The sequence below is a fragment of the Ovis aries genome, chromosome 15 (genome assembly GCF_016772045.2).
Source record: "Ovis aries strain OAR_USU_Benz2616 breed Rambouillet chromosome 15, ARS-UI_Ramb_v3.0, whole genome shotgun sequence".
Lineage (NCBI taxonomy): Eukaryota > Metazoa > Chordata > Mammalia > Artiodactyla > Bovidae > Ovis > Ovis aries.
The window spans coordinates 77,096,057-77,119,078 of record NC_056068.1 but is presented as its reverse complement, the minus strand read 5'-3'; the positions used below and the strand labels follow the sequence as shown (position 1 = coordinate 77,119,078).

General features: G+C 37.6%; 1 protein-coding gene and 1 pseudogene across 1 annotated transcript; both read right to left on the bottom strand.

Moving 5' to 3' along the window:
• Positions 1 to 5,444: 5,444 nt before the first annotated feature.
• On the bottom strand, positions 5,445 to 6,392 carry LOC101102758 (olfactory receptor 4A47). The gene has a single exon (XM_015100863.3). The coding sequence runs from the start codon at positions 6,390 to 6,392 to the stop codon at positions 5,445 to 5,447; it is 948 nt and encodes a 315-aa protein (XP_014956349.3).
• Positions 6,393 to 17,013: 10,621 nt separating this feature from the next.
• On the bottom strand, positions 17,014 to 17,929 carry LOC101102514 (olfactory receptor 4C46-like; annotated as a pseudogene).
• Positions 17,930 to 23,022: the final 5,093 nt, after the last annotated feature.

Below are 23,022 nucleotides of genomic sequence, written 5' to 3'. Positions count from 1 at the left end.
GGCTTTTCCAGTAGTCATGTATGGATGTGAGAGTTGGACTATAAAGAAAGCTGAGTGCAGAAGAACTGATGCCTTTGAACTGTGGTGTTGGAGAAGACTCTTGAGATTTCCTTGCACTGCGTGGAGATCCAGTCCACTCTAAAGGAAATGAGTCCTGAATATTAATTGGAAGGACTGAGGCTGAAGCTCCAATACTTTGGCCACCTGATGTGAAGAACTGACTCATTTGAAATGACCCTGATGCTGGGAAATATTGAAGGCGGGAGGAGAGGGGACAACAGAGGATGGGATGGTTGAATGGCATCACCGACTTGATGGACATGAATTTGAGTGAGCTTTGGGATATGCTGATGGACAAGGAAGGCTGGATTGCTACAGTCCATGGGGTGGCAATGAGTTGGACATGACTGAATGACTGAACTTAACTGAACTTATTCTCAGCTTAAAATTTTGTTAGAAATATAAAATTATATCAGAAAACACAACTAAATGTGTTAGCATTTTAGAGATAAAAGCTAATTATTTATCCAATTATTAATTTTTAAAGTAATTAACCTCCAATTAAAATAAAAAAATTTATATTTTAAATAAATAAATAAAGGTTAGGACACCTGTGTTATGCCAGAAATTGTACGTTGAGTGAGGGCCCAGCAATTTCTAAAATCTGTCAGAAAATCATGCAAAATTTCTCTCCTGCATGGATGTTATTTATTTATGATTAAGACATATGGGGTGGGAGGTGGGAGGGGGTTCAGGATTGGGAACTCATGTACACCCATGGCTGATTCATGTCAATGTATGGCAAAACCAATACAGTATTGTAAAGCAAAATAAAGTAAAAATTAAAATTAAAAAAAAGAAACAGTTTAATAAAGTAGTTTTATCCTTTTCACTACTTATAAGTTAAGAAATAGGGTAGTGTGGCAGAAAAGAAGAGGGAAAATTCTACTATGGATAATGTAACCAGAGATGATTTTTCTTTAAAGGATATGTTTGAGATGAGATTGAAAGGATAGAAACGAATACCATCAGAAGCACTGTTACAGAAATGATACCAATGAACAAAGCAGAACAGATTCACAGACGCAGAGAACAAACTTATGGTTGTCAGCGGAGAGCAATGTGGGAGAGAGAGTTAGGAAGACTGAGATCCACGTGTTCAAACCACTTCATTTAAAGGGGATAACCAACAAGGTCCCACTGTACAGTATAGGAAACTCCGTTCAGTGTTTTGTGGCAGACCGAATGGGAAAGGAGTTTGGGGAGAATGGATACATGTTTCCATGACTGGGTCCCTTTGCTGTCCACCTGAAACCATCACAACATTGTTCCTGGCTGTGCCTTCATTTTCAGTCACTTCAGTCACGTCCAGTTCCTTAAGAACCATGGACTATAGCCACCAGGCTCCTCTGCCCACGGCATTATCCAGGCAAGAATGCTAGAGTGGGTGCCATGTCGTCAAGGAATCTTCCTAACCCAGGAATTGAACCCTGTCTTCTGAGTCTCCTGTACTACAGGTGGATTCTTTACCACTGAGCCACTGGGGACACTCATTAATTGGCTATACACCAGTATAAAACAAAAAGTTTTTAAATAAAGAAGCACTATTACAGAAAGTAAAACTAAATTTTAAAAGTGAGATAATTAATAAAATTATCTTACTCTCAGTGTTGGCAGGAGCTATACTTAGAAAACTCTAAAATTTTCACAAGAATTTTTATGGCAATACTATGTTAAAAAGGGCTTGTGAGAGTGTGCCCTCTTCATCCATATTTTAATGGGAAAGTTTCCAGTCTTTCAAAGTTGAGGATGATGTTAGCTGTGATCTGTAAATATATGAACTTTATTATGTCAAGGTACACTCCTTCTATTTCCAATTTGTTGAGATTTTATGTGAAATAGTATTGAATATCTATATCGCCATGAACAACCAGGAGAAATAAAGAAAATAATTCCACCTACAAGCACGTCATAAAGAATAAAATACAAATACAATATTGTAAAGTAATTAGCCTCCAATTAAAATAAATAAATTTAAATTAAAAAATAAATAAAAGACATTTTTCGAGTTTCTTTTTTTTTATTTTTTAAATTTTAAAATCTTTAATTCTTACATGCATTCCCAAACATGAACTCCCCTCCCACCTCCCTCCCCATAACATCTTTCTGGGTCATCCCCATGCACCAGCCTCAAGCATGCTGCATCCTGCGTCAGACATAGACTGGCGATTCAATTCACATGATAGTATACATGTTAGAATGTCATTCTCCCAAATCATCCCACCCTCTCCCTCTCCCTCTGAGTCCAAAAGTCCGTTATACACATCTGTGTCTCTTTCCCTGTTAAAAGACATTTTTCATTTTCAAAAGAAAGAATAAAATAGTTAAGAAAAACATAACCAAAGAGACAAAAATCTTGTAAACTGAAAACTGCAAAATGTTAGAGAACACACACCCATATATGGAAAGAATTTTATGAATTGGGTTATTTAATAGCATTAAGATGTTAATATGACTGTAAGTGACCTACAGATTCAGTGCAATCCTTATGAAAACCCCAAAAATGTTTTTGGCAGAAATAGAAAAATTCATGCCAAGACTCATATGGAATCTCAAGGACTCCAATTTTTTCCAAGACAATCTTGAAAAGGAAAGAGAAAATGTTCAGTCTAATATTTCCTGATTCTACAACGTTACGCAAAACAATGGTAGTCACAGCACCAGTTTTGGAATAAAGACAGACAACAAACTAAGGGAATTAAGAGAGTCTAGAAATAAACCTTTTGCATGTGCTTAGATAATTTTCAACAAGGGTGCCAACAGCATTTAATGGGGAAAGGATATTACACTGAGTGAAAAAAGGCAATCAAAAATAAATAAATAAATGATTCCACTTTACATGAGGCACTTAAAGTAGTCAAGTTCATAGGAAGTAGAATGGTGATTGCCTGGGGCTCACTGAGTGGAAATGGGAAATTTTATTTAATAGCTGTGGAATTTCAGTTTGGAAAGCTGGAAATGTTCTGCTGATGATAGACAGTGGTATTGTTTGCATAACAGGGTGAATTAAAGCCACTTTAATATGGTTAAAATTTAAAATTTTGTTATGTATGTTTGACCACAATTTTAAAAATAAGTTTAAGTACTAAGGTAATAGGAGCTTTCCCGGTGGCTCAGTGGTAAAGAATCTGCCTGCAATGCAGGAGACTCAGGAGACACGGGTTCAATTTCCGGGTTGGGAAGATCCCCTGGAGGAAGGCATGGCAACCCACTCCAGTATTCTTGCCTGGAGAGTCCCATGGACAGAAGAATCTGGTGGGCAAGTGCCCACAGGGCTGCAAAGAGTCGGATCAGACTGAAGAGACTTGGCATGAACATACACCACTTTTGAAAAGCCTGGAGCAAAAAGCAGAGGGTCTGGAGAAAAGTAGGGTACTGTGCATGCCCCCTGCACACAGTACTACCTAAGGAGTTGTTTGTCCTTGCTGCCCCCTGCTGCAGCAGGGACCCCAACAAAGCCTTGCCTGAATTTCTTGTCTGGTCTCTAATCAATTTCTATTGATTAAGGAGATCAAGAACCCTGGGTAGTAACAAGGACACCAGCTCAGAACCCTCTGGGACCTGCAACCACTCAAAAAACACAAGTTCTGGGGCCCCTGACCCCACAGCCAGGGACTCTGGGACTTTGCTCCACTACCAGTGGGCTAGCCCTAAACCCAGGTCCTGGTCTCACCCACCAGTGGGCAAGCATCAGCCCCAGGACCCACTGGGCCAAAGCCCCACCCACCAGACCGTGGCCCTGATGCCAGCCCAGTCAATCCCAGCCCACTCACCAGCAGGCCAGCACCACCCAGGACACCCTGGCCTGACCATTCCACCAACCAGCAAAATGACACCAGCTCCAGGACACCTTGCTTTGTGACTAGCCAGAAAGATATATGTGTACAATAGCAAAAAGTGTCATTTTTTTCAATATAAATTTATTTAATTGGAGGTTAATTTTTTGCCATATATCAACATGAATCTGCCACAGGTATACACGTGTTCCCCATCCTGAACACCCCTCCCTCCTCCCTCCCCATACCATTTCTGGGTCATCCCAGTGCACCAGCCCCAAGCATCCAGTATCACACATCAAACCTGGACTGGTGATTCATTTCATATATGATGTTATTAGACAATTATTTCATAAAAATCAGCATGGAAAAGATCAACAATTAAATGAATAGATAAAAGAGATTAACAGACAATTCTAGGGAAAAAATACAAATTACATCAAACAAGTGAAAAGATGTCCAAATCCAATTATATCAAAAGGATTTGTGGTAAATTATAAAACCAAATTTAAAATAAATTTAATCTATCATATGCCATCAGTATTTATTAGGACTGATTTTGAGAATGTGGACAAAAATATTCTCACAGACTGTGGACAGGAGTGTAGCTGTTTGTACAACTTCAAAGATGGCAATAGCTATGACCATCAATATTTTAAATAAGTGTATTACCTGAGCATTGATTCAGACACAACACATATATCAACAACTTCACTTCCAGGAGCTCATACTGGCACACATTCAAAAATAGATTTTTATTGCAAAATTACTTTTCATAGAAAAAGTTTAGGAACAACATGAAAAAGAATGGAAACAATTTCAGTATGTCTCTATAAAGGAGTATGATGTAGTATGAGAAAAATTAAGGATTAGATCTAAATGGACTACTAGGAAAATACTTCACAGCTGTTACTAAAAAAGCAAAGTTTACCTACACAGAGAAAAAAAACATGTATTTGAATACAATTGCTTTTACATAGATTATTACCAGATGGATCTTAAGAAATAGAGTGCCACTGCAGACGTAGACTAGAAAATACATTGAGAGATAAATAGGAAATGTATTCTACACTTTCTCCCATTTTGTATGATTTTCACTTTTACTATTTATTATTATCTATTTCACTTCAATTGTTTAAAAAAATTAGAGTTACGTGAAAAGTTTGTATATAATGCAACTGAAATTTTATAAACAACACAGAGTATATAGCATTAAATACTTTAAATAGCATAATAAAAAGAATAACTTAAAAGATAAGAATCTAACTAAAAATAAATACTGTCTGGAAAAAATTTAAAAAGGAAAAATGCATAAATTGGTTAAAAATTGGTGTAACTATATAAAATTTCCTCACTAATCTGTTACATGATATTGGCTCCTTCAATATAAGCCTTACACCTTTCTAGGTACAGTGATAACAAAATATTACAGACCTTACATTCTACCATGGAGAGAAACTATTCATGTTATGAACAGCACAGTTGCATGGTTATAGCATAACTTTTTGTATTATAATTATAAATTCTTTGAAGAAAAAGAAATCAGCATCAGATCTGAGAAAGCTACTGAATTCCAAGGAAGTGGTCTCTGATGTCAAATGCCCCCCTTCATGGTGGCCGATGCCCTTTTTTATCATAAAATGCCATGTTCCTTCTCCAAAGCTTATTCATAGCATTTGTCATCTCTGAGTTTCTCAGAGTGTAGATTAATGGGTTCAGCATGGGGGTTATGACTGTGTAAAACACGCTCAGTGATTTGTCAAAGGGGAAGGTCTTAGCAGGTCTCACATACATGAAAATACAGGGAACAAAGAAGCAGACAACCACAGTGATGTGGGAACCACAGGTCTGGAGGGCTTTCCGCCTCCCTTCCTGACTCAGGTTCTTCAGAGAGTGCAGGATGACTCCATAGGAGACGAGCAAGAGCAGAAACACTATAGTGCAGATCAGTCCTCCATTGGCCACAACTAAGATGCCAATGACATAGGTGTCAGTACAGACGAGTTTCAATAGAGGGTACATGTCACAGAAAAAATGATCAATGACATTGGGGCCACAGAATGGGAGCCCAAAAATAGTGCTAAGTTGAATAATTGAGTGCAGAAAACCTCCAACCCAGGACACCACCAGCAACCCAACACACACCCATTGCCTCATGACAACCAAGTAATGCAAGGGCTTACAGATGGCCACATAGCGGTCATAGGCCATCACCAGCAGAAGGAAGACCTCCGATCCACCAAAAAAATGCTCTGTAAAGAGCTGGGTCATACAGGATTGGAAGGATATGGTATTTTTCCCCATGAACAAGCTTGAAATCAGTTTGGGAGAAATAGATGAGGAATAGATGACATCCATAAATGATAAGCTAGCAAGAAAAAAGTACATCGGTGAATTCAGGGTCTTACTAAATGTTACAGTCACCACAATAAGCATGTTGCCCAACATGGTCAAAATGTAGAAGAACAAGAACATAACAAAAAGGACTTTCTGCTCCTTTGGATTCTGTGTGAGGCCCAGGAGGACAAAGTGAGTCACATTGCTTCTGGGTTCCATCTACTCCTTATAGGTGCTGACTTCAGATAAGAGGAACAGTTTACCTATAAATCAAATCAAACAATTAAAAACACCTTGACATTGATTATAAGCTTAATGTACTTTATTCACTCAATGTGTTAAACCTGACATTAGGATCATAAAGTCAAATAAGAATGTTTCCCTATTCTCAGTGATTAGATGTATAATGAGGGGTCAGACCCTACCAATTAATTTTATAAGTGTCACTATAAATATATTCATGGATAAGTGTTCACATTTCCAGAATATCTATAATCAACTCTGGATCTGGGAAGGTTTCTCAAAGTAAACAATACTTCAGCTGAGTTTTATAGGAAAAGTGAGATAATAAGAGATAAATAGGGAACTCCATGAAAAGATGAACCAGGTATAAAATCATAAAAGTGAAATATTTAAGGAAAGAATCACTTAAGGTAACTTACACATTCAAAGTGGAAAATTTAGGAATAAATATGCGTATGCAACTATCTAATTGACATATCCAGATATCAATTTAATCTTTATTAAAATAAATTTTAATCATAGTTATTAATACATTTGCAATATTCCACAATTAACCTACTCCTTCCTAAATGTTCTCCATCTCATTATGTGGTAAAGAATACTTTAATAAAAGGAAATATTAACATTGTAAGAATACCTATCATTTTTATGCCAAACTATATGTTAGATGTTATTTCCATGCTTGGACCTCTCAGATGGCTCAGTGGTAAAGAATCTCCCTCCAAGCAGGAGACAGGGGTTCAACTCCTGGGTTGGGAAGATCCCCAGAAGGAAAGGGCAACCCACCCCAATATTCTTGCCTGGGAAATCCAATGGACAGAGAAGCCTGGTGGGCTACAGTCCGTGGGGTGGCAAAGATTTGGATATGACTTAGGGATAAACAAATCATGCTTACACTGATGTTTCATATCTCCATATGTATAAGTGCACATACTCTGTGCACTTATAAAATCACATTTAATGTATAAAATTTAGTCTTCACAGTAAGAAATATTAACTTCCTTTTTTAAAGAAACAGGCTTATTATATTTGATTTTCTCAAAATCATACATTTTTCAGTGAGAGAAATTGAATTTTAAACTAGTTCACTGCAGAAATCTTGTGATTCCTGGAAAAGGTTTTCAACTTTTCAATTCTTATAAATCCAAGTTTGCGATTTCCTACATAGTAAATAAATTTACACAACTGAAAAATCTGGCATCTACTATTAACTGTTATAAATTTACCTTTTGGATTCCTGTTCACAGCCAGCAAGTAGCCCTTTCAACTATTTCGTAAAGACATAGAAATGTCTTCAATCCAGTGTGAACACCCAGGACAAAATTCTGCATTATTCCTAAAAATATATTTGGTTTCACATGACTATGTCAGCCCCTAAACATCCATCAACAAAGGAATGGATAAAGAATATGGAATATTATAAAAAATGAAATAGTGCCATTCACAGAGATGTGGATGGACCTAGAGACTCTCATACAAAGTGAAGTAAGTCAGAAAGAGTAAAACAGACATTGAATAATATCACTTACATGTGTAATCTAAAAAATGGTGCTGCTGCTGCTGCTGCTAAGTCGCTTCAGTCGTGTCCGACTCTGTGCAACCCCATAGACGGCAGCCCACCAGGCTCCCCCATCCCTGGGATTCTCCAGGCAAGAACACTGGAGTGGGTTGCCATTTCCTTCTCCAATGCATGAAAGTGAAAAGTGAAAGTGAGGTCGCTCAGTCGTGTCCGTTCTTAGCGACCCCATGGACTGCAGCCCACCAGGCTCCTCTGCCCATGGGATTTTCCAGGCTAGAGTACTGGAGTGGGTTGCCATTGCCTTCTCCGTATTAACTGCTAGGCCTGCTTATTCAGAAGAATAATTGCCTTCCTTCCAGCTTCCACTTCCAGTAAGATGTTCTTCATTTCACTTGAGACTTCAAACATCATATTTCTAGCAATGTAATATAATTTCTGGTTTCATATATATATTTCTCTCAGATGATACATGCTTTCTCTGCAGCCCTCTTTGTTCTCTTCTTGGAACATTGAGATCACCTATTATTGTTTGTATTTCTACCAACTGTAGCTTAAAGGCAATTTAGGATTTTTCTATCAGGCAGCCCAAAACTCAGCATCTACCCACTACCCAATCTCAAAGCCACTTGCACATTTTTTGGTATTTAGTGTATTCTTTGTATCAATATCTTTATCAGTTTGCTAGAGCTTTTATAACAAAACAAAAACTGGGTTGAATTAAAAAATGGAAATTTATCACTACACCAAATTCTAAATCAAGGTGTCAACAGTATTGGTTATTTCTAACGGCTATGAGAAAAGGACTTGTTCCCTGCTTATTTTCCTTGGCTTAAAGACGACCGGATTTAAGTTCACATGGTCTTCTCCATGTAAGCCTATCTGTATCTGAATTCCCCTTTTAATAAGAAAACCAGTCTTGCTGCATTAAGGCTCACCCTAGTGAGCCTTATTTTAAATAAATTACCTCTGTAAAGAACCCATTTCCAGATAAGCTCACATCCTCTCGTTTTAAAGATTAAAGACACCAACATACAAATTTTAAGAGTACACAAAGTGACCATAACTGTGTCCTCAGCTCTATCATATAAGCCATAATAATTACTGTTCCAGATATTGCCTCCCCAAGCTCATGTATTACAATTCTCCATATTCACTCGGCTCAAGACTTTATATTAGCCCTCAGATAGGCAAGTTGCTTTCCCATCTCTATAGTTCCGTTTATCCTTTTGTAGAATGTAATTTCAGAGATCAGAAACATTTTACCTCTAAGCTGATGGAACATATTATAGAACAGCACAACTACTTACTGTTTACCAGCTACTTAACCTTGTGTTACATTTTTCAGATAGTGTAAACTCGGAGACATCTCAGAGTGTCTACTAATTCATTAATGGTCAGGCCCTATACCAGGAGTGATACTATCAGAGAACAAAAATAGGAGTGTAACTGTGGAAGCATCTTTTCATTAACACTCTCCTTCTTTTCCAGATAAGGATACCTCTTGAGGTTAAAAGATGGCTCCTGACTTCATTTAATTTTTTAACCTTTTCATGACAAATATCATATAAGTCTTAACCAGCCATGTTCTGATCTTGTTCCACTTGATACTCAGTGATATTGAACATCCCTTGAGGAGGTTTCCATTTAGCAAACTGTTATATTTGATCATAAATGTCTCTTTCTACTCCAGAGACCAGTTTATATGACATGAAAGCCAAAAGCCTTATGAAACTGGGTTTTAGATGAACTTCATCATTAATATGTGTGAATCAAATGTCTGTACAATTCTTCTTTTAGAAAATATATATCATTTTTATCATGAAAGATATTTCAAAGCCTGTAACATAAGGACAGGGAGGCCTGGCATGCTGCAATTCATGGGGTCGCAAAGAGTCAGACACGACTGAACAACTGAACTGAACTGAACTGAACATATACTTTTATAAATCTAGGTGTAATACTTTAAATAAGTGAGTCACCACTCTGAGTCATAATTTCCATAATTGTAAATGAGATTTTGATAGATACTTGAGTTTTTGTGAGTATCTAGTGGGCTACATATACATATGTACCAAAGTTCTTGAACCAACATGGATAATCAATCTTCACTTTTTTTAAAAAAAATATCAGAAATTCAATTTAAGCATATCAGCAAGCTTATACCCCTCTGAAATGTAAAACATGGTGAGAAAACAATCATTTTTATTCAACTGTTTTCAGTAATATAGACCAAAATATCTTAATGAAAAGAAATACCAAGACTAGAAGAACATCTATGATTTCACTTGTTATGCAAAATTTTGTTCAAATGTTACATCCATATATATTTACAAAATCAGATACACACATACATATATATAAACATGTTCCCAGTCACTGTAGTCATGTCCAGCTCTTTGTGACCCTATGGACTGTAGCCTGCCAGGCTCCTTTGTCCATAGGATTCTCCAGGCAAGAGTACTGGAGTGGGTTGCCATACCCTCCTTCAGGGGATCTTCCTGACCTAGGGATCGAACGCATGTCTCCTGTTTCTCCTTCATTGCAGGCAGAGTCTTTACCACTGAGCCACTAGGGAAGCCCATGTATACTCATATAAGTATATGTGATTATATTTGTATAATATAAATTATATCTCATTTTGTCTAAGCCCATGTATACTCATATAAGTATATGTAATTATATTTACATAATATATAATTATATCTCATTTTGTCTATGGCCAGCAGGTTTTTAATTTTCAGCTCTTAGAAACTCAAGTGATGTGATGTCCTATGTACTGTAATGTAATGTAAAGTATCACATTCTATGTTCACAACAACAACAAAAAAAATCTCCAATTTAGAGTTTTTTAAAAATTGAGGCTCAGAATTTTAAATTAACTTTCCCAAAGTTACCTGCTTTTAAATGACAGACCTGGAATTGGAATCTAACTTTGGTTTATTTCATTTTCTCTATGGTCAGCAGTTTGTGGGGGTTTTTTGGATTTGGTTTTGTTTTTGTTTTTAATTTTCAGTTCTTAGAAACTCAAGCGATATGATTTCCTATGTACTGTAATGCAGAAATTTATACAAATGCAAAACCTGGTTTCCACTACTAACTGTTAAAGTCTTACCTTTGGAAACTTGCTCACAATTTGAAGGAGGATTTTTATCTCACTCATGAAGACCTAGAAGTCTCTGGGCCATCTGCTTTACTCATCAAGGGCAAAAAGCTGCATTGTTCTTTGAAGACATATATGATTTCATATGCCTGTGTCTGTTCATTTTCTCCATGGTCTTCCAAGTATCTCAGAAAATTATTACCTACATTGTAGCTTCATTTCAGAGGAATCATGATACAAGAAAAACTAAAAATTTCCCATTAGAAAATTTTCTCAGAAACTAAAAAAAAAAAATTCCTATGTCATCCTGTGTCTACATATGAAGATAACAGTAGCTATTCTACCAGGGAACTTTTTATCTTATTCATTCTGTTCTAGTAATATCAATAAAGAATAACTACCATTCCGATGTTTAACCAGTCTCGTTCTATTGTACTGGTATGGCCAAATAGTTCTACTTTAGATTTGGAGATGGCATTCTTGTGTCTTTTTTATATCATGGTTTAAGCCTACTAAAGCATCTCCTGTGTTCATTATATTAGCTCTTAAGAGGACAACATCTTCTACTTAAACAAGAAAATGTACCTTCTCATGATGTTAATCATGGAATCCTGCAATTGGAATGTATCCAAATCTTTTTTTTTTTTTTTTTTGTGGTTCTATTTATTTATTTATTTTTTGTTTTTGTTTTTTATTTTTTAAATTTTAAAATCTTTAATTCTTACATGCATTCCCAAACATGAACCCCCTCCCACCTCCCTCCCCATAACATCTTTCTGGGTCATCCCCATGCACCAGCCCCAAGCATGCTGCATCCTGCTTCAGACATAGACTGGCTGATTGCTGTTTAATTAAATTCAATGGGATTTTCCACCAAATCTTAAAAGAACTACATATTAAAAACAAACAAAACCCTGTTAAACCAATCGCATTGCATAACTAGGGTAACGAATATGTAACAAGAGAAAAACAAGCAAGCAAACAAACAGCCTCAAAACCATTACGGAAATATTGCCAGCTGAAAATAAAATATCGGCCCTGTCATTGTGTTCCAGTGAAAACGAGTTTGACACTTTCTCTACTTTGCCATAGCAAGACTTTTTGTTTTCTTTTACCTAATCAACTTTTTTCTGTAGAAGTGTGAAGTTGAACACATGAAATTCTTATCTCCAATGTAGTTGCAATAGCTATCTAATCATTCATTATTTTTTTAAAAAATTGAACATTTTTTTCCAGGTTTTATTCTATGAGCTATGGATATAATAGTTAATAAAACAAAAAAAATCGGGATAAACTCAGCTTGCATTCACATAAAACTCTAATAATAAAGTCAGACAATAAAAAATGGAACAACTTAGGAAGGTAATTCGAGTTTGAGACTTCTAACTATAAAAAATCCACTATTAGAAATGGACAGATCCTGTAGGCTTAAAACCAGTAAGGGCATAGCTAAACTCAACATCATCAATCAACTGGATATAATTGACGTCTATAGACTACTTCATCCAACAACAGCAGAATACACATTCTTCCAAGCAGGAGCTAACCCTTTCAAAGGTTCTTTAAGATTTAATCAGATTATCATGTACCTTTTCTACTTAAACTCCCTATGGAGATTCCATCATCAGCTAGGAATCCTGACTGCTATACTAAACTGATCTAAACTTCTCCATTTCAATTTATCAACAGGAATAAAAGTCACCATCATCAATTTCAGAAGCAACCAGTTAGCAAGTGTCCCTTTTAGAAACGCATTTACTCTTTATTTGTTTAGGCTGTGCTGGGGGTTCCTTGCTGCTTGCGGGCTTTCTCTGGCTGTGATGAGCGAAGGCTACACATCGCTGTGGTGCACAGGCTTCTCATTGCAGTGGCTTCTCCTGTTGTACAGCACATGCTCTAGGCAATGGGGGCTTCAGTGATGGCAGCACGCAAGCTCAGCGTGGTGGCTTCCAGGCTCTAGAGCACAGGCTCAGTAGTTGCGGCACCTTCCTAGACCTGGGATCAAACCTATGTCCCCTGCATTGGCAGGCAGATTCTTACCCACTGTACCATCAGGGAAGTCCTGCATTTACTCTTAAAAGGGGTAACTAGAAGTGATAGCCTTTTATTTGGAAAATATTTATTAAGCATTTACTCTATTCCAAGTCTATTCTATGTACTGGACATCCAGTAGTGACTGAAACAGCCAATACCTCTACTACGTGGAGTTTACATGGTAATTAGAAGAGAGAGATAATAAACAAGTAAATTAAGTAATCAGATGATGAAGATGCTGTAGAGAAAAGGAAATAGAGTGCTGTGATACAGAGCAATTCGGGGAGATAGACAATGATTTTATAGTGGGGGCTGAAGAATACTTCTAAGGAGATGACAGGTGAAATACAGTCTGAGCAGGGACCATGATCCAACCAGATGGAGGTCTCAAGGAAGAGTATTGGGGGAATAAAGAGATTTAGTTCAAAGATTCATGGGCAAAAGCAAGGCCATTGCAGCTGGAGCTAGTGAACAGGTAAAGAATGATTGATATAGGACAAGTTCAAAGAGATGTGTGTTTGAGGGGAGTGGGGGGATTGAAGTTGAGCAGAGGCTGATAGACCAAGACCAATTACTTACAGTGTAAATTTGATTAAATGGATAACTTCCTTTCTACCAAGCAGTATAACCCAGCTCTTCTAAATTAATGCTTTTACATGACAGACACTGTAGAAATTAAAAGAAGCCACGAAGAGCAATGGGGAAATCTATGCTGCTGACTACACCAAGTCTATTAAAGAGAACACCTGCTGGGAAGTGAACACGAGTTCTGGGGAAAGAGGTTGCTTGAGTACATATGTTTTATTTCACTTCCTCCTGATTTGAGTAGGAACTTAATTAATCATAACATTAAGGTTGTTGGTGATCTTTGAGTTAGAAAGAAGTTAATGACACTCACCCAGGTCAGATAAAACTTCCCTTCCCACATGGACAAATTCCTCTCTAGTGGTTTTAACCATGACCTTCAGCTCTGTGTCTCTCATCCTGGACATTGTTAGACAAATGCTATAACTTCTTGCTCTTGGGTCTTCCTTGAACACAGAGTCTACAGTGGTCCCTGCCATCTGAGTCACTATCACGTCAGGTATTTCATTTTTTTAAGCACTTTGCACTCTGAATGCAATTTTTAAATTTAAATTTATTTATTGTAATTACAGGCTAATTGCTTTGCAATATTGTATTGGTTTTGCATACATCAACATGAATCCACCACATGTATACACGTGTTCTCAATCCTGAACCCCCTCCCACCTCCCTCCCCATACCATCCCTCTGGGTCATCCCAGCGCACCTGCAATTTTTTATAGGTTTCTTACTTCCTGCCTACCTCCCTCCACTGGAGAGTGTTGTGAGCTGTGTGATGCGTGTCATTGCTATGATACAGAGTGTACTCTGTAAGAGTGCAAGTTCTAAACCCAAGTTAAATAGGTTCAAGCCCAACCTCAGGTGGTGTCTAGTTGTGATCTCTGATAAATTGTATAAATTTTCCAAGCTTCAGTTAATTCTTCTGGAAAGCAGGAATGACATTATCCATTTTCATAAGGCTTTCATGGAGATTAAATAAAAACTTGCTTTGGCAGCACCAGCCAAATCATAGTAAATAACAATAGCCTTTACTACAATCACTGATTCTTGCAGTACAGATTTCTAATTTGTCATACAAAGTTTATCAAGTGTTGGGATCTTCCTGAACCTGATTTTAACTTTGGAGATGTTCACATTTTAAGGTGGATAGTTTAGAAAGTGAATCCCATGCTTCTTGCATTAATGTAAGGGGTTTTACTCTTAGAATTCTGGAAGTTTCTCATGACCTCCTAATTTAATAACTACATAGATTTGAAAAATAAATGTAAATTATGCAGCTTTTTTTTTTAAGTCAGACAGAAATGGGAAACTGAGGAGGATATGAAGGAAGTGGCAAAGATAGTGACGATTGTCAAGCACCCACTGAGTGAAAAGCACTGTCATGGATATTTTGTATACAATGTCTTCATCTAATGCTTGAAATAAACCTATGAAATGAACTACCATTCCATCACACATACGAACTGAGACTAAAACAAGATCCCGTGAGCTTATGAAATACGTGCAGTGTTACATAAACTAATGAGGAAGAATTCAATACCAGCTCTGTTAGTTCAAGGGAAAAAGTTATCTGACACAGTATTGCTCATATAAGGAAGCATCTTTTTCAACTAAGGAACCAAGGTAAGATCCATGGAGGTCCTGATCTAGAAGGAACAATGCTCTTGCCAGTCCAAGAAGAGATACAGTCCCAAATCTGGCCTTGCTGGAAGGAGGGTTAGCATCAGTCAATATTTTTTTTCCTTTTAAAAACATTTTTATAACATTTACCATGAGCTAGAAACCTCTTCAAGCACTTAATATCTGTAAACCCACTTAACTGGACCCATATCATTATAGCTACTGTAGTTATAGATAAATAAATTATAAGGTAGAAATGGTAAATAACTTTCCCAAGTAACATGAAAACTCAGAAAGTCTGACTTGAGTCAGTTCTTACCACTGCGCTATACTACCTTCCCTACACAAATATCTGGTCATATTCTGGTTGCCTGTTGTGTTGATCTCAAGTTAATAAAGGACCTTTTGGTCCTACAATCAGAGAGGTTTAGGGGAAATCATACCTATAAGTGGATCAGCCCCAAAGCCTAAGGGGACATGAGGCCAATGGAAATCAGAAAAGCAGGGAAGAGTGGTCAGTGATGGCCAAGAATGTTGGGAATCACTCCAGCCCCCAAGAAATGCTATAAGGCCAGTCAGCTCAGACTCTTACTCTTCACAGCAGATGCAGAGAAATCATGTATTATCTCTCCTAATGCTCAGAAACGTTAGATGAATGAATGATTCTACACAGTTACAGAGACTCCAGGAATGATATCTGTGATAGCTAATAGCTATGGAACACATTGGTGATAAAAGATCCATGAGGATTATTTACTTAATCCTGAAAAGCCTCTATCATTCTCCTGTAACTCAGAAAGGTGTGATTTGCCAAAGCTCATACTCTATGTGGTGAAGCTAATTTTTGATCTCAGATCTATCTTACTCAGAGACTACTCTTAACCATTATAGAATATTAAACACTATCACACATTCCTCCAAATGAGCGTATAAAAATGATACATAAAATCTCTTTCACAGAGAAAAATTGTAAAAGCAATGTTCTCAATATGAATGAATAGTTGAGATTACAATAAAAATGAATTTTATTGATAGTCTAAATAACTCAACAAGAATAGATAATAGATCTTCCCTTTGCAAGCACAGAGAGAAAAAAAAAAAACAGACCATAAGTAGCAAAATATTTTAAAAGTATTGAAAGAAAAGATGGAGAATAAAGACCAAAACATTTCTATTTTCTCAGAATACTATATTTTTTGTTTGGCATTGCAAAGGTAATAGGCATGCATTGCATGATCTATGAAGAACTGAAAGTTTCATGATTCTCAAAGCATATGCTATGAAAGATAATCCCCAGGATATGCTTTAATCAGGTGATCAATTAATCGGTTGAGGATGCATATATTATCTACTGCACTATTATTCAAAGTGTATGCATAAATCACCCACTTAGAAATATCTGTATAAATTTATTTAGAATGTAGACATGTCAACCCCACAGTACTACTGAATTAAAATCTCTAGAGCTATGTCCTAAGAATGTACATTTTAATGTGTTCCAAATAATTCTGAAAGTGTATCCAAGTCTGACAACCAAAGGGCCACTCAATAAATCTAAATAGGGTATCTGGACGTGATAAACAATTTTCTGCCTGAAATTTTCTTTAAAGGATTTATATGCCAACACCAACATACTTTTACATATGGTATTCACTTGGCACTAAACCAGAGAAATTATATTATCTTTGTATTTAAAAGACAAAGTAATTTTTGCTGCTGCGATTATTTCTCAGTTGAAGTCACCTTTTGATCCAGAGCTTCTTCATAGCATTTTTCACCTCTGCACATCTGAGGGTGTAGATTAAAGGATTTAACATAGGAGTTATCATGGTATAAAACACAGCCACGGCTTTATCAATGGAAAAGGTGATCCCTGGACACATATATTCAAATAAATATGCAGGGTGCAAAAAAGAGAATGACCACAGTGATGTGGGAGACACAGGTGGAGAAGGCTTTGCGTCTTCCTTCCAAGCTATGGGTCCTTAGGGAGCACAAAATGACCACATAGGAGACCATCAAAAGGAGGAAGTTCAACAGGCAGATGAACCCACTGTTGACAACAACAAAGAGACCAAAGATATGAGCGTCCATGCAGACCAGTTTCAACAAAGGGTTCAAGACACACAGGAAATGATCTATAACATTAGGGCCGCAGAAGGGCAGGCAGACTGTAAACAGGATATGAATGGCTGCGTGGGAAAAGGCTCCAGCCCAGGCCATGCCCACAAGAAGGCTACATAGCCGTTAACTCATGATGGTCATGTAGTGGAGGGGTTCACAGATGGCCACATAATGGTCATAGGCCATCATCGTGAGAAGGATAGTCTCAGCAGCACCAAAAAGATGCTTGGCAAAGATTTGAGTCGTACACCCCCTAAAAGAGATAGCTCTTCTCACAGTAAGGGAGTCAACTAGCATCTTAAGGGTCATGGAGGAAGAACAGCAGCCATCTATAAAGGATAAATGAGACAAGAAGAAGTACACAGGGGACCCTAGGGTCATCCTGGCACTGATGGTGACCACGATGAGCAGGTTGCCTGCCGAGGTGACCAAGTAGACAATTAAAAACACAACAAAGGGAAATTCCTGAAGCTTCACATTTTGAGTCTGGCCCAGGAGGAGGAATTCCATCACATTATTCACCCTCTCCATGAATTCCGTTCCGGTGACAAGACACTTCACTGGAAAGAAGGTCACAGTCATCCTCAATTATAACCCTTTTACTTAAGGGATAAACAATTTCACGGAGTGCCTATTTTCTTTAGTTTTACAAAAGCCAAAAACAAGCACAAAGCCATAAAAAATGTTTTTATTTTGTATATCCTTTCAAGTGAAAATACAGGTGGTATTTATTTCCTTCTTTATGATTTACTAATTTGTTTTTAATTTTCGGTGACAAAAAAAATGTATAACTTTTAAAATCAGAAAAGGAAAACTGCATCAAGCTTTAAGAGCCAATCCATGATGTGGCCACATAGGCAGCACATTCACAAGCACCCAGAGATGTATGAGTTCTGTTCCTGGAAAAGCTGGACATGTCCACCAGTGAGAAACGAAGAGACTCAAAAGATAAGATCCTCATGAGCTGCATCTTTTCCGACTTCGCCTGTCTGATAGCTTCTCCACTTCCCCAAGACTGAGAAAGTGTGCCTCTTCCAGATCTCAGAGGCTGCAGTCAACGTCCATTATAGCACTGGTCACACTGCTTCACACTCATACCTCTTTTTTCAACAGTGCGTGCCATTGAAGGCAAAAATAGGCATTACTACAATTGCAATCTTATTCATAAACTGTTTCTCCTCCCCTGGTCAAAAAGTTAACATTTACTGAGAGAGAGAAAGAAAAAAGTAAAATAAAAAAGAGGAAAAGAGAAAGTGGGAGAGAAAAAAGAAGAAAGGTAAAGTTAGAAATACATTAAAGAGCAAAGAAAGAGGAACTTAAAAACCCAAAGCCTTAGTTTAAATCTGGGACTTACACCTTATTAACTACATAACATTGATTCATTTAATCCCTCTTTTCTTCAATTTTTTCACCCATTAAAGGAGGGCTACGTATGACTGTATTTAGGGTTACTGTAAAGATTACAAGGTTTTAAACATTATTGTTGTTGTTGTGTGATTTAACTCTTTTCATGAATTTATCACTAAAGAAAACTTCAAAATTCTCTCTAAACATCTCCAACGGGCAAAGATTCTGAAAATTCAAATTAAGGAGAACATGGATAAATATCAAAAAGGAAGGTCCTCAGATTTAAAAAATTGAAGCAAGCTATTAATAGAATCTTTAACATAAAGATTTAATTATTGCTTTTTTTTTTTACTTTTGTGTGTTTTCCTTTCATTATTTGTTTCATTAACTCACTTGCTAAAGCCATATTCTAATACATAAGAAATTTAATACTGCTAGTTTCAACTTATAACTGGGTAAGGAGTTTTCTGGGAAAAAAGGAACTTTAAACTTAACTCATTATTCAAATAAAGACTTTGTAGATGGGAGGACACATGTACACCCGTGGCTGATTCACATCAATGTATAGCAAAAACCACCACAATATTGTAAAGTAATTTGCCTCCAATTAAAATGAATAAATTAATTTTTTTAAAAAGGAAAAGAAAACATACAGACCAAAGCAAAAAAATAAATAAATGTAAGTGGAATATAACCTTTAAAAAACAAACGACTTCATAGAATGCAGTCTTACGATGTATTTATTTTTGGCCAATATTTGGTATTATAAAGTATTTGGTGAGAGAGACAGGAAATGTAGAGAGAAACAGACAGGAGAGGTGAGGGGAAAGGTGAAAGGATGAAACAAAGAAAGGAAAAGACTAAAAGGGAAGAGGAAAAAGAGAAGAAACAGGGCATGCTGCAGAGTGATCCGAGAAAGACGCTTTGAAGCAGGTGCTTTGTAATATACCCAACAAGCGCTGCACTTGAATTCAAACTATTTAACGTTTTTATCGTAGAAACTAAGATCAGCAACACACAAAAGAGAGTGACAAATAGTTCATAAGTTGTTCTTACACGCAAATGAGCATTACAAAGTTATTTTTGCCCAGTTCAGTACTGAGGGTTATAAACTACTGACCTATCAACAATTGGTCCTTTGAAGGCTCAATAATATTTAAAATAAATTCCATCAGGGTTTTCTTCAAGCCAAGGTGTGTGTTACCAGAGTCATGAACATGTTCATTTACTGCAAAAAAAGAAAAAAAAATCAAAGTGTTTCCAGAAAAGAAAACCATGAAGTAAAATTTAAAAAAAAAGAAAACTGTACTTCTCTTATATATCAATTCGCATTAGATGCTGTCTAAGACGTCTCAGAGGAGCAATCCCACACCCAAGGAGCAGTGGCTGTGTGGGCACAGGAGGGCCGAGAGGAGCTACTCCACGTTCAAGGTCAGGAGGAGCGGCTGTGAGGAGATACCCCTCATCCAAGGTAAGGAGCAGCGGCTGCACTTTGCTGGAACAGCCATGAAGAGATACCCCACGTCCAAGGTAAGAGAAACCCAAGTAAGACGATAGGTGTTGCAAGAGGCATCAGAGGGCAGACACACAAATCCTAATCACAGAAAACCAGTCAATCTAATCATTTGGACCACAGCCTTGTCTAACTCAATGAAACTAAGACATGCCCTATGGGGCCACCCAAGACGGGTGGGTCATGGTGGAGAGGTCTGCCAGAATGTGGTCCGCTGGGGAAGGGAATGGGAAACCACTTTGGTATTCTTGCCTGGAGAACCCCATAAACAGTATGAAAAGGCAAAATGATAGGATACTGAAAGAGTGACTCCCCAGGTCAGTAGGTGCCCAGTGTGCTACTGGAGATCAGTGGAGAAATAACTCCAGAAAGAATGAAGAAACGGAGCCAAAGTAAAAATAATACCCAGTTGTGGATGTGACTGGTAATAGAAGCAAGGTCCAATGCTGTAAAGAGCAATATTGCATAGGAACCTGGAATGTCAGGTCCATGAATTAAGGAAAATTGGAAGTAGTCAAACAGGAGATGGCAAGAGTGAACGTTGACATTCTAGGAATCAGCGACCTAAAATGGACTGGAATGGGTGAATTTAACTCAGATGACCATTATATCTACCACTCTGGGAAGGAATCCCTTAGAAGAAATGGAGTAGCCATCAAGGTCAACAAAAGAGTCTGAAATGCAGTAGTTGGATGCCGTCTCAAAAATGACAGAATGATCTCTGTTCATTTCCAAGGCAAACCATTCAATATCACAGTAATCCAAACCTATGTCCCAACCAGTAACACTGAAGAAGATGAAGTTGAACAGTTCTATGAAGACCTACAAGGTCTTTTAGAACTAACACCAAAAAAGATGTCCTTTTCATTATAGGGGACTGGAATGCAAAGGTAGGAAGTCAAGAAACACCTAAAGTGACTGGCAAATTTGGCCTTGGAATGCGGAATGAAGCAGGGCAGAAGCTAATAGAGTTTGGCCAAGAGAACACACTGGTCATAGAAAACACCCTCTTCCAACAACACAAGAGAAGACTCTACACATGGACATCACCAGATGGTCAACACCAAAATCAGATTGATTATATTCTTTGCAGCCAAAGATGGAGCAGCTCTATACAGTCAGCTAAAACAAGACCGGGAGCTGACTGTGGCTCAAATCATGAACTGCCTATTGCCAAATTCAGACTCAAATTGAAGAAAGTAGGGAAAACCACTAGACCATTCAGGTATGACCTAAATCAAATCCCTTATGACTATACAGTGGAAGTGAGAAATAGATTTAAGGGACAAGATCTGATAGATAAAGTGCCTGATGAATTATGGAGGGAGGTTCGTGACATTGTACAGGAGACAGGGATCAAGGCCATCCCCATGGAAAAGAAATACTAAAAAGCAAAACGGCTGTCTGGGGAGGCCTTACAAATAGCTGTGAAAAGAAGAGAAGTAAAAATCAAAGGAGAAAAGGAAAGATATAAGTATCTGAATGCAGAGTTCCAAAGAATAGCAAGGAGAGATAAGAAAGCCTTCCTCAGCAATCACTGCAAAGAAATAGAGGAAAATAACAGAGTGGGAAAAACTAGAGATCTCTTCAAGAAAATTAGAGATACCAAGGGAACATTCCATGCAAAGACGGGCTCAATAAAGGACAGAAATGGTATGGACCTAACAGAAGCAGAAGATATTAAGAAGAGGGGGCAAGAATACATGGAAGAACTGTACAAAAAAAATCTTCACGACCAGATAATCATGATGGTGTGATCACTCACCTAAAGCCAGACATCCTGGAATGTGAAGTCAAGTGGGCCTTAGAAAGCATCACTATAAATAAAGCTAGTGGAGGTGATGAAATTCCAGTGGAGCTATTTCAAATCCTGAAAGATGATGCTGTGGAAGTGCTGCACTCAATATGCCAGCAAATTTGGAAAACTCAGCAGTGGCCACAGGACTGGAAAAGGTCAGTTTTCATTTCAATCCCAAAGAAAGGCAATGCCAAAGAATGCTCAAACTACCGCACAATTACACTCATCTTACACGCTAGTAAAGTAATGCTCAAAATTCTCCAAGCCAGGCTTCAGCAATACGTGAACCGTGAACTCCCTGATGTTCAAGCTGGTTTTAGAAAAGGCAGAGGAACCAGAAATCAAATTGCCAACATCAGCTGGATCACCAAAAAAGCAAGAGAGTTCCAGAAAAACATCTATTTCTGCTTTATTGACTATGCCAAAGCCTTTGATTGTGTGGATCACAATAAACTGGTGAAAATTCTTCAAGAGATGGGAATACGAGAGCACCTGACCTGCCTCTTGAGAAACTTATATGCAGACCTGGAAGCAACAGTTAGAACTGGACATGAAACAACAGACTGGTTCCAAATAGGAAAAGGAGTACGTCAAGGCTGTATATTGTCACCCTGCTTATTTAACTTCTATGCAGAGTACATCATGAGAAACGCTGAGCTGGAAGAAGCCCAAGCTGGAATCAAGATTGCTGGGAGAAATATCAATAACCTCAGATATGCAGATGACACCACGCTTATGGCAGAAGTGAAAAGAAACTAAAAAGCCTCTTGATGAAAGAGGAGAGTGAAAAAGTTGGCTTAAAGCTCAACATTCAGAAAACAAAGATCATGGCATCTGGTCCCATCACTTCATGGGAACTAGATGGGAAACAGTGGAAACAGTGTCAGACTTTATTATTTTGGACTCCAAAATCACTGCAGTTGGTGAGTGCAGCCATGAAATTAAAAGACTCTTACTCCTTGGAAG